A 17,983-nucleotide genomic window follows, 5' to 3' on the forward strand; every position below is an offset into this window, starting at 1 on the left:
ATCTACACATGAAAGTTTCGAATAAAATTCGATTTGATTCAATAATCAAATTTTCTTGAATGCTATCCAATGAATGAACGTTAAATTAATTGATAGCGCCAACACGATACATGGAAACTTTTGAATTTCGTACGATATGCCATCTATTGGTCTCAAGGAATAATAAGATACAAAAATGTGTCGGTAATGTTAGAACAGTCGTTTGGAAGAAACGTCGAAGAATCTTGTACTCTTTCATTTGCTTTGGTCTAAGTTGTATACGATGGCCAATCCTCGAAATAAAATTTTAAATCTTTACCGAAATTTAATACGAGAAAGTAAAAAATGGAATGCATATAACTTTAGGTAATTAATTATTGTTACTATGGCATGAATGTTTTGGATATCATTTTCTTATATTGATTATAAGAAACCAATGTTTACTATTAGTTAACCCCTCAAAAAAATACAAATGTTAATGAATAATTTCTTTAATTTTTATTCTACTATATTAATTTACCATTAAATGTATTTGTATAAAACTACATACGATTAATTTCTTATTTGTTTAATTAAATTGTCTTATACATATATATTTAAAATTCATATTATCCTAAAAATTTATTTCTAATTAATCATTTTTCCTATTAAATCAATAATGTTTTAACCTATATATTTTTTTTTTATATAGGATGTATGCACTTCGTAAAGTAAGATATGAATTCCAACAAAACAAAACATTACAAGATGAAAGAGAAATCGAGCAATGTTTTCAAAAAGGCCAAGAGGCATTAGAAATAATTAAACGACAAGTAATAATAGGACACTTATATGGTACAAGACCATTAATAATTGAAACAAAGACTGCACCTAAAAATAAACTTAATAGTAAATTTGTATAATATAATATGTTTAAAAGTACATTAAGTTTGTATACGCTGTAAAAACTTTTTGTGTTGTATATGTTATATAAATATTTTATGTTGCAAATGATTGTAATACCATCATATTTAAAATATATATATATATATATATATATATCTAATATATAATATTTAAACTAATATATATATTATATATAAACCATTATAAATGTAATTGCACAAGCATATACACAAGCTATAGTAAATACATATTATTATATATCATTTATACATCAAGTACATTAATTTCTTAATGTATAATATCTAAACAAAATGTTTAATCAATAAATATTATTTAATAGATAATATACTTAAAATTAGTTTTTATAAAATAGAATCCCATTTTTAGATATGTATTAAAGCAAAAAAAAAATTTTGTGCATATAATATATAGATATGGAATATTATTGAACATGTTAAATATATCATATAAAAGAAATATTAACAATTTTAAAATGTTTAATATAAAAGAATAAAAAATTAATAATAAAATAAATATTGTGTGTATATATATATATATATACATATATAGTAATATATATATATATATACATATATAGTAATTAATATATATATATATATATATATATATATATATATATATATATATGTATTATATAGTAATAATTGGTTTTCAAAAGTTCCGATTATTATAAAATAAACTATACTATGGTGGATTATCTCATTTTCAAATTTATATATAATATCGATACGTCACCAAAATCAGCTGTTTCATGATGACGGTCGACTGCTGGATCGCAACGAAATAGTTTTCTCCTTTGATTGATAAAAAAATATAATGAATTAATAAAACTTGTATATAAAGTAGTGATAAAATTCAAAAATTTGACAATTATGGCTACGAGAAATTTAACAGAACCTTTTATTTTAATGAGAAATAATGCTCTCCAAAGCAAACATATTTATGCCGAGCAGGTATTCGTATATAACCTGTATCTTAGAATATTACATTTGATTGTTTCGTTAATAATAACAAATATATTATTTCAGAATTTATCGGATAGGACAGCTTTAGTTAGTTCAGATTCCATACCTGCGGATAATGTTGAACTTAGAAATATAAATTTGAGTGATTCAACACCTCCAGTATGGGCAGATGCATTAGAAGAAACACAATATATTCTTAGTAGATTAAGAATAAAAATAGATAGTTTAATGGAATTGCATGCAAAACAATTAACTAGACCAACTTTAGATGATACATCACAGGTGAGGAACTTTCTTCGATTATAAGTAAATTTAAGTGATTTCCGATGTTTTTTTATTTGCTTTGATTGTAATACGTATTGAACTATAAAAAATATTTGTTATAGGAAGAGAGGCAAATGGAACAACTATCCCGTGAAATAGGACGTGCATTTGCCAATGGTTATCGTCAAGTACAAACCATAAAAACAGCTGCAAGACACGAAACAAAACCTGCTCAACGACAACTCGCAGTAAATGCAGTATTAGCACTTTCTTCTGCCTTGCAAGATTTGGGAATACGTTATAGATCAGCTCAAAATCATTATTTAACACGTATGATTTAACATTATACTTGTATAATATGCAGAAAAACATTATTGTTTATAATGTCATAGTAATAATTTAATATGACAATGTTTAAATAACTTAATATTATTTAATAACTTAAATAACTATTTCAGAGATTAAATCAAGGGAAGAAAGAAGTAATCAATTTTTTAGCGAAGATCAATCTTTTTTAAACAATATGGCATCTGCTTCTTGGTTAATGGAATCTAATGATCCTAAAACTAATTACTGGGAAGAAGATGAACAACGACAAGAATCTGTTCTCTTACAATTAGAAGATCCAGAAGAAAGGTTAAAAGTAGCTGTAGAAAGAGAACAACAAATTGGAAGTATAGTCCAAAGTATTGCGGACCTAAAGTATATATTTAAGGTAAATGATATTATTATAAAGAGAGTACGCGTATATCAAACCTCCTTTTTTTTCTTCAATATTATTATAATGTATACTATCTTTCCAACATGTATTTTTGATGCAAGAAAGGAAAAAATCTTAATGAAAATTTATATAATTTGTATGCTTATCTCATCTATCATAATATATTTTATATGATTCAAAAGTAGAATATACTATAATTAAAATCTTATGATAAGTTTTTATCAATATAGCTATCAAATAGATAAGACAAATGAAATACTAGTACGTAAATCGAAATATTATTTAAGATTGTATTTCTGTGATATATATATTTCAAATTTAATTTAAAAATTAATTCATTTTAATCTTATACAAACAGGATCTGGCAAATATGGTACAGGACCAAGGAACTGTTTTAGATCGGATTGATTACAATATTGAACAGACACAAGTACAAGTATCTGAAGGTTACAAACAATTAAAAAAAGCTGATTCCTATCAAAGAGCTAATAGAAAACTTTATTGCATAGTAATTTTAGCAGCTGCTATTATTTTACTTTGTTTCTTATTTCTCTTATTAAAGACATAAAGTACAGTGTTCACACACATATGGATCTTCATTAGTCTTCAATAAGTCATTGTTATTTATTAATATGTTTTCCAATTTAATTGCTTAATGTAAGAAATATGTAAAAATAGTAAAAGTGATACATTTTCATAAAAAGAAATATTCACCATAGAATTGAAAGAATATTTTTTAACACAGTATTTATAGACTTACATATAACAGTTATTAAAAAATAATGAATTACAGAAAAATAATGCAAACTGTGAATATTGATGATAATGCTTACAATGGCCTTTAAAAAAAATATTAATGTATTCCACATTATATCAATATATTTTCATTCAATACATAAATGTCAGAAATGTATGAGAATGACATAAATTTTATATGTATAATAGAACTAAAAATAATGTTTTGGAATTATACTAATTCAGCCCTACATATAATTATATTTCCATCTTGAATATTTAAATAATTTTACTATGTTACTGTCATTCCATAAAGTATACAATTAAAAAATATAATAAATATTTATTTATTGTATGTATATTATATGTACATTGCATATGTTATACAAGTATTCTTATCAAAGATGTTTAAAGAAATATTACCTTGTATTCGCCCATTATTCAATTATAAAATGCATTTTTATTTAATATATCGATGAATTTGATTGCAAATATTTATATTGTATATTCTTAATAGGAACTTTACTAATATTAATAACGAAAGAACTCATATAAATTTCTGTTATATATTTCACAAATTTCACTGAAGAAGTTCTAAATATTCTCATATAAATATATGCTGAAATATATATATATATATATTGTATGTATTTAAAGACAAATTGTTGTATTACAATATATGACAGAAAATATTTCGTTAAATTAACGTATAAATTGTTTGTAAAGTATGAATAAATTGACTATTTCATGCAGCCCTGTCTTTTAATTACAATTTTTTAGAAAAATCAGACACAATAATTCAAATCATAAAATGATCCATATATAATAGATTTCTTTCTTAATATAAAATCAAATTAAAAAATTTTATTGCTAATTTCACATACATATAATATATTTATAGCGTGTCTCATTACAATGACATAAGATCATTTGACAAAAAATATTTACTTTGAAAAAAAATATAGATTGTCTGACCAAAAAAGTAAACTACTGGTACAAAATTTGCAAGAACATTTGCATAGTTATCTTGCCATTAAATGTTATTTACTCGTAGAATGCTATCTACATTTATACAACAACACTACGTATATAATTATACAAAATCAATGTATACAACCACACAGTGCATATAATATATACATACACTATATTAATATATACAATGAATGTGTTTAAGTGTATACCTCAAGTGCATTTCACACATAGAAATTATTTATTTGCTCAATATCTAAAATTTCATTAATATTTTTATCTCTCCATATTTGTAATATTTTACATTTGATTGAGAACCCCCTAACAAAACTGACAGAAATCTATCTTTTAACCTTTATTTACATATATTTTGTTCACGTATAAAGTGCAAAATATGTACGCATATATTATATGCATCACTTCGTACAAAAATGTCAATATTATAGTGGTATTTATATTCTCTACGTTATTATCATGAATAATTTTCATGAAGTATCTTAAAATTAGCAAATATTCGTAGAACTCGTATATGTGTTGCATAGTCTAAATATAAAAATAAATTTTTAAATATATACAAATTCGTGAAGAATCGTATTATGTAAATGCAGTTATTCAATAAAAAACGATGGTAGAATTCTAGCAGAAAATGAAATAAGTACATTCCATTAAGTTGATGATAGATAAAAAAAAAGATATTAGACTTGTATCTCACATAGAAGTACTTAGAATATGTGCAAGAATACCAAATGCACCACCCAGAATGAAACGAACAAAATTATCACCCACTAAAGGCCCTAAGGCATAAAGTCCCTTTTTAGGTGATTTCAAAACTTCATAAGTAATATCATCGACTTCGATCGGATTCGATTTACAATCAATAGATTTATCCGATACTTTTCCAAATCCTATACCGTTGTTTTCCAAATACGATAAATCTGGCTTGTACCCTACAAAAGAACATTATCATTACTGATTACAAATAGATTACAAATAGAGTATAGATACCATATTCTGCGCACATATTCGTTTATTTAAATATAGATTATTACTCCTTACTCACATATACATAATATAATCGATATAAAAACGTAACTTACCTATAAGTATCGCTACTATGGAAACCCGGAAATTTTTCAATTGTCCATTAGGTGTACAAAGAGTAACTGTATGCTTATTACATTGATTACTACTACAGTCATCATTGTTAATATTAAGATCCACAAGAGTGTATCCTGGCAATGATTTATAAAGAGGATAATTCGTACCACCATCTGCCATCATCTCATAAACTTTGTGATATTCCGGATAAATAGAATTTGGAAGCCACTGTAATTTATCAAAAGTATTTGTTTTTATTTTATCGCTTGATTCTTTGTTCCAGTCATTGGATGCATCACGGAATACATGTAACACTGGAATCCCTCGAAATCGTGCAGCCATAATAGCATCGGCTGCACTTAATCCAGCACCTATCACTAATACGGGATCCAATAATCCGTCTAATGCGACTTCACCTACGATAAAACGGACGATCAACGTACAGTTAATATTTGAGTGAGTTGAATCCAAACAATAATTACCTACCATATTCGCTTACAAATTGATCTAGCCGTGATTCTAGATCATTAAGATCATGAATCACCCATGAGGATTGTGATCTTTCTCCAGGTATTCCCAAATGATTAGATAAATCTGTTGTACCAGTGGCAAGAACTACCCTTCGACATCTATATTCAAAGCGTTTACCAGTCTTATTCTCATATCCTTCAACGATCCATCCAAAATCTTTATTGGCACCAATTGTGTCGATCGATCGTACCGAAGTCACAGTGGTCCCACATCGGAAATATTTATCTAATCCTTGTTCGGTAACATAATCTCTATAATAAGCAGCAACGGTACCTACCGGTACACGACTGGCAGGTTTACATGCACTTATTTTCTCTCTTGGAGAGTGAGAACACGGATCACCATTTGCCAATGTTGATTTTTGTACTTGTTCAATCTCTACCAATTTTTCCCATTGCCTTAAATCTAATCCTGGTAATGACATCCATCGACTTAAGCTGATCGTTAACACATTTGGATCCATGAACTGTAAATAAATAAATCATTTCTTGAAAATCATTTATTAATTTTAAATAATTCTAAAAAAAAAAAAAAAAACTAATCTATCGAATGGATACATTTTTAAATACCTGCCAAGCTCCACCAGGCTGACCTTTACCAAGAACTACGTGATCAATAATTTTGTGTTCCGAATGTTGATCTTTAGACTTCCAATGCAAAAGCGAAGGCACATCGAGACCGGCATCGACGCATGGATTCTGCAGCTGGTCCATAAGTAAAGACAAAGGTCGACCACCGCTTCTGCCCTCGAGACCGGACGACAACGTTTCCAATTTCCATCGTGAACTGTGGGCTAAGTCTCTACCTCGTGTTAAACCGTCGTTAGCAACATTACATTGACGTCGAGGGCACGCATCCTCATCTAATTTATTCCGCGTCGTTTCGTCACTCCCGTGAACATCATCATCGTTGGTAAACGGTTTCGTTGTAAAATGGAGACGTGCCGTCAGCATGTCGTCGACTGGATGAGGCTCACCGGTATAATAAGGCCAATTACCAGCGAGCATATATGACAAAGAAATACCGCTTGGCCCATTTCCTAAAAAATATATGGTTCCAGTATAATTAAATAGAATGTCTAATCTTTATTTTAAAAAGGATCCTCTAAGCGAAATATAATGTATCATTTTAATATTAAATATTTTCACTAGCCTTACCGCTTGATTAATTTTCTACGAAGTATAGTCAACGTAATTTAGAAATGCCTAAATGTCCTCTAATAATCATAGTTCGATGAAATAAATTATTTTTTACCAGCAAACATTTTCATTAGTTCCTTACCTACGATGACTATGTCCTTGTAGACGACGTCGTTATCATCGTCATCGCAATTATTTTGCATTCTTTCTCTCGGCGTTCGGAACAAACGGGTTGGCCGTAAAAAAATTAATGTCAGTACTGCGGTTTAGATCGTAATCTGAAACGTAATAACTCTACGTTAGAGAAGTCATTATAAAATGTTTCAGCATTCAGATGTATAATTGCTGCAAAACGTTCTTCCTATCGACCGAGATAACAATTAAATTGGCAATGAAAAAGAGAGAGAGAAAAAGAGAAGAAGGAGAAGACAATGAATTAAAATTACGCGAATAGTGCTTGCGATTTTGCTTAATCATTCCATGATGATGCCTACAATGAGAAATAATTGTAATGACGCAACAAGAGTCGCCGTTCATAATTAACGCGCTAGTTAGACGAAAATATACGTTAGAGACTTGTCACAAATACATTATAAGACATGAAACGCTTTTATCATCAACGTTTAATTGTTGTTTTCTTTCTTTTTCTTTTTTTCGTTTTTTTGGTCATTCTTTTAATCATTCTTCCTTTATAGAATTCTAAAGCTCATGAAGCCGGTAATTTTCCATATTTATTGTTAGATCGAGGGAATATTTTACAAGAATAAGAGCTTATCACAATGTACAGATAAGAAAAGAAAATCTCATTAATTCCATTTGTAGTTTATACTAATAATTATATAAATTTGATATTATTATTATTTTCTTTTTTTTTTTGTTTTATAAACCACAAATATTCCATTCTTCGACGAAACAATAAAAATCTACAATGAGTGACAATCTTCCACTAGAAACAACCTTTACCGGTTTATTTTATTTCCTAAGCTTCTAATATGATTCGATCGCATGATATTACGACAACATTGATCGATTTGACCTTTCAACATTGACAAAGTCACATCTTTCGATCTAAAAAGGAAAGGAAGATAAAAAAAATAGAATCTATTGGTTTATATATACGAACATATATATATAGTAAAATTTAAATATAAAACTTCGGTCATTAATCTCTAACAATTCGTTTGAATAATCATTCGTTTGAATAATCATTAATTTTGCGAACATAAAAAAAAAAAGAAAAGAAGAGAATGAACGAATAAGAATATTTTTTATGCGACGGAAGAAAAAAAAATTCATTCGAGTAACTAAAAACGTAGCGAAAATTCGAGATGTTTTAAAATTCTAAGCTATGTCGCAATATTTGGACAATTTTTATTAAGAAGAATTTCTCGAATTTTTCGATTCCATGATATTTCGTTGAGGGTCGGCTGGGTCATGGCTCGCTTGATATATCGACGTCGAGTAAGATTTTTTACGCAACGAAAACACAACGAAAAGAAGTTAGATAAGTACAGTTTTAGTAGGAGATAACTCAGTCATTTTCTAAACAGGTTAATCAATGACTTTTTATCTCTCCCATATAAACTTTCATATTCGATGTTACTAGGCAAACGATCAAGGTCGACTTATTTATTTTTTTACATTATTTTGTAATGGTTTTGCTGTAATGGAATATCTTTATTTTTTTTTTTCTCATTCTTCACTTTAATCGTTTTGTTATCTTTTTATTACGATGAAAAACATAAACTGGCACAAGATATATTATGTATTTTATTTTTTTATTATCACGTTTTTTATTATCATTTCTTTCCGGTTTTCATAGAGCGAGATATGAATTTAATTTACTTTTCTACCTTCCTTTTTAATTAATTGTTCATTTTACACAGTGAAAGAAAAAGAAAAAGAGGTTATTTTTTTTTTTTAATCTTACGGAACCGACCTTTAAATACATCGTCGTTTACGAAAGTTTCAGGTAAATAGAACGGATATACGTTCCGACGTGATTAATTGACTCGAAATAAACGCGTTACGGGTGATTCGATTAACGAAGGAGAAAAAGAGCGGAGATTTCTATGCAAGGTACACGGTCGTTCCTCTGATAAATTTACATAGCCAAGGTTTACGAAGCTTACTCGACTTACTCGACTTTAAGAGTTTTCGTTCGAGAGATTAACTACGACAAATTCGTATAAATTAGCATAACATTGGATTCATGTTACTCATGCATATAACGTATAATTCGCATGTACTAAGTGACGAATTGACCCTTCAAACAATTACGTCGAATACGAAAGTATTTACGTCAGCTTATTTTGTTTATTTTAATAAAAAGAATAAATACTGTTTATAAATTTTGCGTAACAATAACAATATCATGAACTTACGTCCTTTATATTTAAATAACTAATTTACCAGTTGTTTGTTATATATAGAAATATTGTTTTTAGTATTATAACATTGTAAAAATTAATTAATAAAACAGTTATGAAAATTTAGTAAGTAATATTACTATAAACTTTAATGTTATTATCTATATTCTCTTCATATTTTAATAACTATTTAGCCAATTGCTTGTTATAGATAGGAATATTGTTTCTAATTTGATAACATTGTGAAAATTATTTCGTAATAAGAATTATGAAAATTTATCGAGTTTAAGTATCGCGTATATCGCATATATCGTGCAACTTTCACGTACGAAGTGACAGATTAATTCTTCGAACGTTTATAGATAAATATTTACATCAGCTTAGTTGTCCTGTTTCAATAACAAAAAACTAATACAGATTACGATTTTGCGTCAAGGTAATACAACCGTGAATATATTATCAGTTGCTTTTTACACATAGAAATATTCTAATTCTATGATATCGTGAAAATTAATTAATAAAAGAATTATGAAAATTTATTGAGATTAAATATCATTTAAATATATCGTATATTCTTCCCACATACGAAGTAACGGATTTTCGAACATTTATAAACGCAGATACGTATTTACGTCAGCTTGGTTGATCTGTTTGAATAACAAAAAACAAATACTAATTATAAATTTTCCATCAAAGTAATATTATCGCGAATTTACGTTTGATCTCCATATATTAATAACTATTTAACCAATTGGTTGTCATACATAGGGAATATTCTTTATTATTCTATTGTGAATATTTTTTAGTAAAAGGATTATGAGAATATATCGAATTTAAATATCGCGTATATCATATATATCGAGCAACTCGCACACTCTAAGTGACGAATTAACCCTTCGAACATTTATGAAAGAAGATACGTATTTACCTCAGTTTAGTCGAGCTGCTTTAATATCGAATAATAAATACTGATTACAAATTTTGCGTCAAAGTAATATTACCGTGAATTTACAGCTGACCTCTCTTCATATTTAAATAACCGTTTTAGCAGTTGCTTGTTATGCAGAGGAATATTGTTTCCAGTTTTATGATATTGTTAAAATTAGTTAATAAAAGAGTTATGAAAATTCATTAAGTAATATTACTGTGAACTTACGTCTGTACTTGTTTCTTGTTATAAATAGGAATATTGTTTCTAATTTTGACACTGTGAAAATTATTTGTTAAAATAATTATAAAAATTAATTGAGTTTAAGTGTCACGTATATCGTAATTCGCACGCTCTAACAATAAGTAACAAATTAACCCTTCGAACACTTGTAAACGTAGATAAATATTTACGTAAGTTAATTTGACTTATTTAAATAATACAAAACAAATAATGATTACGAATTTGACGTCAAAATAAATATTACCGCGAACTTATGTTTGTCTCTTGATATTTTAATAACTATTTGATTAATTACTTGTTATACATAGAAATATTTGTTTTTAATTACATGACTCTTGTGAAAGTTAATTAGTAAAAGAATTATATGGAAATTCATTAATCTTAAATAAATATTAAATTCAACAATTTTAAATAACGTGCCAACAAATATGAAGCAATCTTATGTAACGTTCGAAGTAACCAATTTTCATAGATAAAAAGAAGAAACGCGAAGGAGACAAGGGAGGAGATCGATGAAGCGAATAAATGTATAGAACGTAGACTTCTAAAGTGTCTCTTCAGTATTATGATGCACGGTTGAATGTAAAGACTGTTACTGGATAGCCTCGTTCCTCACGATCTTAAAATAAAAATAGCAACATTCCTGTAGACGGGGTAATATTTTAATCAAAATCTCTATTCCTCGAACGATCTATTTCATTTTCTATCCGTTCTTCTTTTCGTCTCATTTTAACGAGAATTTCACATGTTAATATGTAACATTTAAAACACTTCACTATTATCATTCTAATTAATACTTCCAATCATTTGCATTTTACTCTACTTAATAAATTACACCTTGTACATCGCGAAGAAAATTGTTCAATGATAAGTGAAAAATTGGCATTGGAAGTAGCATTATACACGAGCGAAAGATAGTCATACGTGGTTACTTTAACATAACCGGTCAATCCAGTAATACCAGATATACCCAAAATCATCCAATGGCAATTCGACTTTAAAATGTCTTATATCTCATTTTATCGTTAGACCTTAGTCGAATTCAACAAATATTATCTTTTGTTTCTACCATTCTCTCTCTCTCTCTCTCTCTCTCTCACACACACAGACGCACACGCCCAGTCTTTTTTATCGACTCATTTCAAACGAATGGTCAACTTTCGATAATAATAGCGTTCAGAATAATTTTAGGTATTACGAGATAGTATTACAGTTCTAACAATTTTAACTCATGTTAACATGGTTTACATTCTTTTATTTAGAACATATGAGCTACAATCGACCTTTACTTTCATCGAAATCGAACTTGTTGCATGACTTGATTATAAAATAAAATGTTCTCTTCTTCTGTAAAGTACACAACTCCATTGTTAATTGAAATGAATGAATGAATGAATGGGTATTGTTTAAAAACAATCTAATATACATATCGATTTACATTCAATATAATAGTACCGTAGTTATATTTTCTATTTATCGAATAGCTTTTCTTTATAGGGGAAAAAAAAATATATATATATATATATATACATAATCGGCATTCATCATCATCGATCACAATGCTATTCGATATGGAACATTTGAAAAGTTCGACGAAGCACTATACGACCGACCTTACTATATTGTCTGGTATGCGATTATTAAAAGGCTCCAAGAGCATCATCATCCCATGCATAGTTGGTTGTGCTCATAAAATGCTCTGAACTGAAGACGTAGATACGTTTGTCTAAGTATACGTACATACTTGAAAGATTCGAGAAATGTAATAGACCGAACGACGTGATCTGATATTTTCAATTGCACCATTACATAGAATAAAGATATATTGAATTGTGATCGTACTAAATTATTCTCGGATAAATAATTTCAATTAAGATGAATAATTAATATACGCAGCGCAAACAATAGAATTGATCGTAGAATGAAGCGTGAATAAAACGTTTTATCGACCTTGTCTCTTATACGACATCAATATTTCAAGCCGTCAAAGAAACATTATATTCTACGATTTCTGACACGAACTAATGCGCAAAACCTTTCTATTAAACTCTCATTAATTAAAATCATCATTATTCATTTTAGAAAAATGTATACATTCCGCGAACGACCTTTAGATAATCTAATCGACTAGTTAGATAGTCTCTGACTAATTTAAAATATTCGTTCGCAAATAGATTCAATTTCCTTTTTTTTTTTTGTTTCATTTTTCAATATTTTAACTCGTTCGATAACGACTTGAAATATTATATTGACAAATTTTACGAAACGATTTATTAACATCGACGAGAACTTACGTTCCTACAATCAAAGGAAATCTACGAAAATGATTCACGATCGAAAATTCATGATTCGAAAAATCAAAAGGATAAAAACTAATATGTAGCGACTGTCAACTGGAAAATATGTAAATAAAAATTCCCACGAGGAAAATAATGTACCCGTGGAGAATCGATAATAATCATGCAATTCACGACCTACTGAGACATGACTATCTATCACAAAACACATGCGAATTTAAAAAAAGGAAAAAAAGAAGGAAAAAAATACGTTTCATTCTCAAATAGAATTGAATTAAATATTCAAAAATGTCTGCTTGTTTTCCTCAAAAATATATAAAATATGGGTAAAAGCAAATAGCACATATCATACTTTAATTGACATAACTTAATAATGATAATTAAGGAATAAAAAGAATTAAAAAAAAAAAAAAAAAAATTGATACTTACGAATTAATAATATCGAATTAAATAATAATCAATTCGTCGATGAGTGTTACGTTGAAATGGAATGCACTTAAAAAAGAAAAAAAAGGATGAAAAGAATGCAACACTTAACGAATTAAATTCTTCGTAATTCATTGGCTACAAACGACTTGAAACAAATTCGGTTCGAGGAAGCAACATAAGTATAAGATGAGGAAAAATAAAAATAAACACGGACCGGTTAAGACAGGAACGAAAAAAGGATATGGATGCTTTTAAAAGATTACAAGAAGAATAGAAGCATAAGCTTATTATCTTTGAAACATACATATAAAAAATTAAAAAGGAAAAAAAGAGAGAAAAAATAGGAAACACGTGCTCGTCGACGAGTCGAAGCCGTGATAGGTCTTCCCGCTTCGACGATCGGCGTCGTACTGATCGTTCTCTTTCTCTTTCTTTCTCTATATTACTATTCGTCCGTCCGTCTCTAACTCGGTTTGCTTGGTAAAAACCACGCGTGATTCAAGCGCGACCGCTCGACGGAAACGGATGCACGCGGAGAATGCGATCGAAGGTCGAGGCAAGCCTCTCCTCCTCCTCCTTCTTCTCCTTCTTTTACTTTTTATTTTTCCTTTTCTATCCTTCCTTTTATCCTTCCTCCTTTCCTTTACTTTTTATTTCTTTTTAATATTATTTTCTCTTCTTAAAGTTCTCCTCCTTTTACTTTCTTTACCTCTTTCAATTTAATGATAAGATTTTTCAATAATTTATCGTAATATAAACTACGTACTTAAGTCATCACGATAAGATAATCTTCTTTAAGACAAATCTAAAGGTTTACGCCTTTTAATTTTAGATTATAATTACTTTGGATTTTTATAATTCACCGCATATTATTCCAACCAATAAGCATGATCGACTGAAATACTCAGTCGGGTAACGTAACCGCTCTGCTCTGCCCTTCTCTCTCTCTCTCTCTCTCTCTCTCTCTCTCTCTCTCTCTCTCTCTCTCTCCCTCTCTCTCTCTCTCTCTCCCTCTCTCTCTCTCTCTCTCTCTCTCTTTCTCGCATCTTCACTAGTGTAAGGTGTTACATGATCTAATGCAATTCGATTGTTAAAAAATTGTAGCTATCTATAATGGATTATACATAATCCTTTCTTTTGATAAGAATGAAAAAAATGCGGATAGTTCGTTATTTTTATACAAGTTAGCAAAAAAAAAACAAAAAAAAAAAAAAAAACAAAAAAAAATAGAAAAGAAGCAAAAAAAAAACAACAAATTAAAAATTCGATATCTCGTGCAGTCGAGATAAGAAAAATCTTAACTTGGAGAATGACTAAGGTGAATTTCAAGTTCGCATTTGTATACGTATTTACTCATTCTTCATACGTAGAAACTTAATCTTAATAATTACGTAAGAATTTACGTCATTCTTTTTACAATGTCAAATCATCGTGCAGAAATCAAATTTCCCGCCAAATCTATCAATGCTCAATTCTCACACGGTTTATACGATATCGCATTACATGTTTATCTTCGTAGAAAATTATACTCCTATCTTTTCGTCTTTAAGAAAATATTGCGAAATTTGGCGCAAGTAACAGAGTTACGTTTACAATTTAACCTAAATTCTCGTTCTATTTTAAGTAAGACGCTTATTATACTAATCTTTTTATTAACTAATATCAATTTCAATGAAATATCTTCGTTATATGTTTTTGTAAATAGATTATTTTAAGAATAAGGAAACCTTTGTATCGCGATTTATTCGCTTATCGGAATTTTCTTAAGCTAACATTTATCTGAAAAAAAAATTGATAAAAAAATAAAAGTAGTATTGAAAAATCTCGATAAAGTCAAGAATTTCATTTTCTTACTTAACACGTTCCGTGCCAAGCCATTTTTGTCTGACTTGTCATTCAGGCCATTTGATATTTTGACTAAAGAAAAAAATGACTGCGTGTACCGCCGGTGGTACACGCGGCCTGAAGATCAAGTTTAACGTGTACCACCGGTGGTACACATGGCACGGAACGTGTTAAAAAGAAAAAAGAGAAAAATAAAAAAGAACTTCATTCTAAGCTACCTATTTATCTGGTAAATCAAATCTTTCATTCGGTTCATTCGAAAGATATATGAAAAAAAAATAAATAATTAAAAACGATAAAAATGAGAAATAAAGAAGAAAAAGAGAACGATACGCATCATTAACTAAGACTACTTCTTGTATTTACAAAACCAACTTTGTAAAAACAAACGAAAAAGTGAGAAGAAAAACAATTCTTCTTCTTTATTTATTTTTTTTCTTTTTTCTTTTCTCTTTTCTTTTTGTTTTTTTTTAAACCTAATAAGTCAGAACTCAATAAGTCGAAAGAACAGATGGAAAACTTTGACAATAAGAATGATGTCAATAACCTTTGTTAATGTTTGATATATCAAAAAATACGAACGAAAGATCGATGATAAAATATCGTGTGGATTACGTAATTCAAGATCAATTTGGTAGTGGCGCCGGATGTAACTAAAAATAGAACGAACATGCCGAGACACGATAGATGCTTAGATATTACGTCGGCTGCTTAAATTTACATTGTCGAATAAAATCAAAGAAATATGATATCTAAGGATTCTTTCTCATTAATACCATTTGTACAATATCATTTGAAGAATTTTATATTATTCCGAATTCGTACAATATTTACTTAGCAACATGAAATCACATTGATGAAAAAGAAAAAGGAAAAAAAAACAAAAGGAGAAAAAAGTATATATATATATATATATATACATGCATATATATATAAAAAGATTTAAAATTATAATCGCATGCATCATTGACACATACGTACACCATTTTGTATATGTACTTGTGTCACGTACTTGACCTTTCGCAAAAAAAAAAAAAAAAAAAAAAAAAAAAAAAAAAAGAAAAAAAAAGAAATTGAAGAGAACCCTTTTTGCAAAGGAACGAGTCGCTACGCACGTGCTACGAATGTATACCGATTTGGGATCGAAAAGTACGAATGATAAAAGCGATTTCTTTACCTGCAGAAATTCCTTCGTCGTGCCGAGGCACCACAACGAATAAATTTAATCCGGATTGCAGGAAGGAGCTCTAATCCGACGAAAGGAGCTCCGTCCTAACGTGCCTTCAATATTTTCGGAGGATTCATTGATTCTCCATTGATAGAAAACACCTTCGAGTATCATCGTTAAATCGTCTTATTAATCTTAATGAGAAAGTTGGCAACTTCCTTGTGCTAGTTCGTGCACAAATAAGTGCGAAATTAATGACTTCCTGTTTTACTACTGTTACTATTACTATTATTTATAGTTAGAGAAATTTCTATTCTTTCTATCTTTTTTCCTCTATTTTACTTCACACTATTAAATCTTAGTAAGATCCTCCTAACAACTAATCACTATCAAGCTTCGCGAAAAAAATACCTACTACTTCGAGAAAAAAAAGACAATACACAAAGGTCGGAAACAGTGAGACTTTATATTTTACGAAACTCATTGATTTCTATACTGCTATGTAAGTTAGGTTAGGTTTTCCTTGCTAAATCGCTTGCGCGGAACACCGTCGAGAAATACGGAACGATAGTCGACTTTAGGGGAGTACTAATCGTCTTTTCTCTTATCATAACCTATTTGGCGCGTTCTATCGAGATTTAGGATGAATTACTGGGCCCTTAAAAGATCGAACTTCCTTTAGTATCTGGAGACTTATACTTCGTTTTAAAACGGGGTAGTTCTTTGTCGATAAAACAGAAATATTTATATCTTAATCATCGATAAGGAAGATTACCACTTATTTTTCTGATTTCTCGATAAAAGAAAAAAATAAAAAACTTTTAATAAACATTTTTCGTCGAAATTTTTAAAAACATTAAGAATCTTTTTGTTGTTCTCTGTGTGAGTATATGTATGTATGTATCATGGTGTATCAAGTCCTTCGAAGCAATTTACAAAGTCAATATGAAAACGACGTAATTCGAGCTCAACGAGAAATTTCCATATTTCATTGGTTCTGATTAATATCGCCTACGATTACTGTTAAATTGCTTATCTTCTTATTATCGTAATATCGTTTTAAATTGTTCATTATAAAAATTGTCTCTTACCTCTATCTATTTATCCTCACAAATAAACAATCCCTTGTCTTTAATATTTATACATACGTATCATTCGATTTAAAAATTCGTTTACTCGTTCAATTACGACCTTGAATATCAAGTTCGAATTTTAAATTACACAAAAAGCGTGGATAAATTATTAAAAAGAAAAAAAGAAAATCGCACAAGTTAACAGATTGATTTTCAAGAAAATACTTATTAGATCATACATCGAAACGTTTAAGTTTAAATCATTCACTGTCTGAAATAGTTTAAGATTTTTCGACGAACTTCTCGAATCGTTTGAAACGA

The 17,983-nt window shown here is 28.8% G+C and overlaps 2 protein-coding genes across 7 annotated transcripts; one reads left to right on the forward strand and one right to left on the reverse strand.

The window, feature by feature from the left end:
* Positions 1–1,611: 1,611 nt before the first annotated feature.
* Positions 1,612–3,908, forward strand: LOC124948614 (syntaxin-16). Its single transcript, XM_047492468.1, has 5 exons — positions 1,612–1,838; positions 1,914–2,132; positions 2,237–2,444; positions 2,573–2,829; positions 3,194–3,908. The coding sequence occupies exons 1-5, from the start codon at positions 1,758–1,760 to the stop codon at positions 3,401–3,403; spliced, it is 975 nt and encodes a 324-aa protein (XP_047348424.1). The 5' UTR covers positions 1,612–1,757; the 3' UTR covers positions 3,404–3,908.
* LOC124948610 (oxidative stress-induced growth inhibitor 1-like) lies at positions 3,307–17,938 on the reverse strand. Of its 6 annotated transcripts, XM_047492462.1 has the most exons (7): positions 17,681–17,698; positions 7,453–7,588; positions 7,329–7,387; positions 6,729–7,210; positions 6,127–6,637; positions 5,640–6,056; positions 3,307–5,489 (listed from the first exon to the last, which is right to left on the reverse strand). In XM_047492462.1, the coding sequence occupies exons 4-7, from the start codon at positions 7,176–7,178 to the stop codon at positions 5,251–5,253; spliced, it is 1,617 nt and encodes a 538-aa protein (XP_047348418.1). In that variant the 5' UTR covers positions 7,179–7,210; positions 7,329–7,387; positions 7,453–7,588; positions 17,681–17,698; the 3' UTR covers positions 3,307–5,250. The 6 variants fall into 6 exon arrangements, with proteins under 6 accessions (XP_047348418.1, XP_047348415.1, XP_047348414.1 ...); XM_047492459.1 differs by lacking the exon at positions 7,329–7,387 and having other exon boundaries at positions 17,681–17,938; XM_047492458.1 differs by lacking the exons at positions 7,329–7,387; positions 17,681–17,698 and adding an exon at positions 16,599–17,159.
* Positions 17,939–17,983: the final 45 nt, after the last annotated feature.

The sequence above is a fragment of the Vespa velutina genome, chromosome 4 (assembly GCF_912470025.1).
Source record: "Vespa velutina chromosome 4, iVesVel2.1, whole genome shotgun sequence".
Classification (NCBI taxonomy): domain Eukaryota; kingdom Metazoa; phylum Arthropoda; class Insecta; order Hymenoptera; family Vespidae; genus Vespa; species Vespa velutina.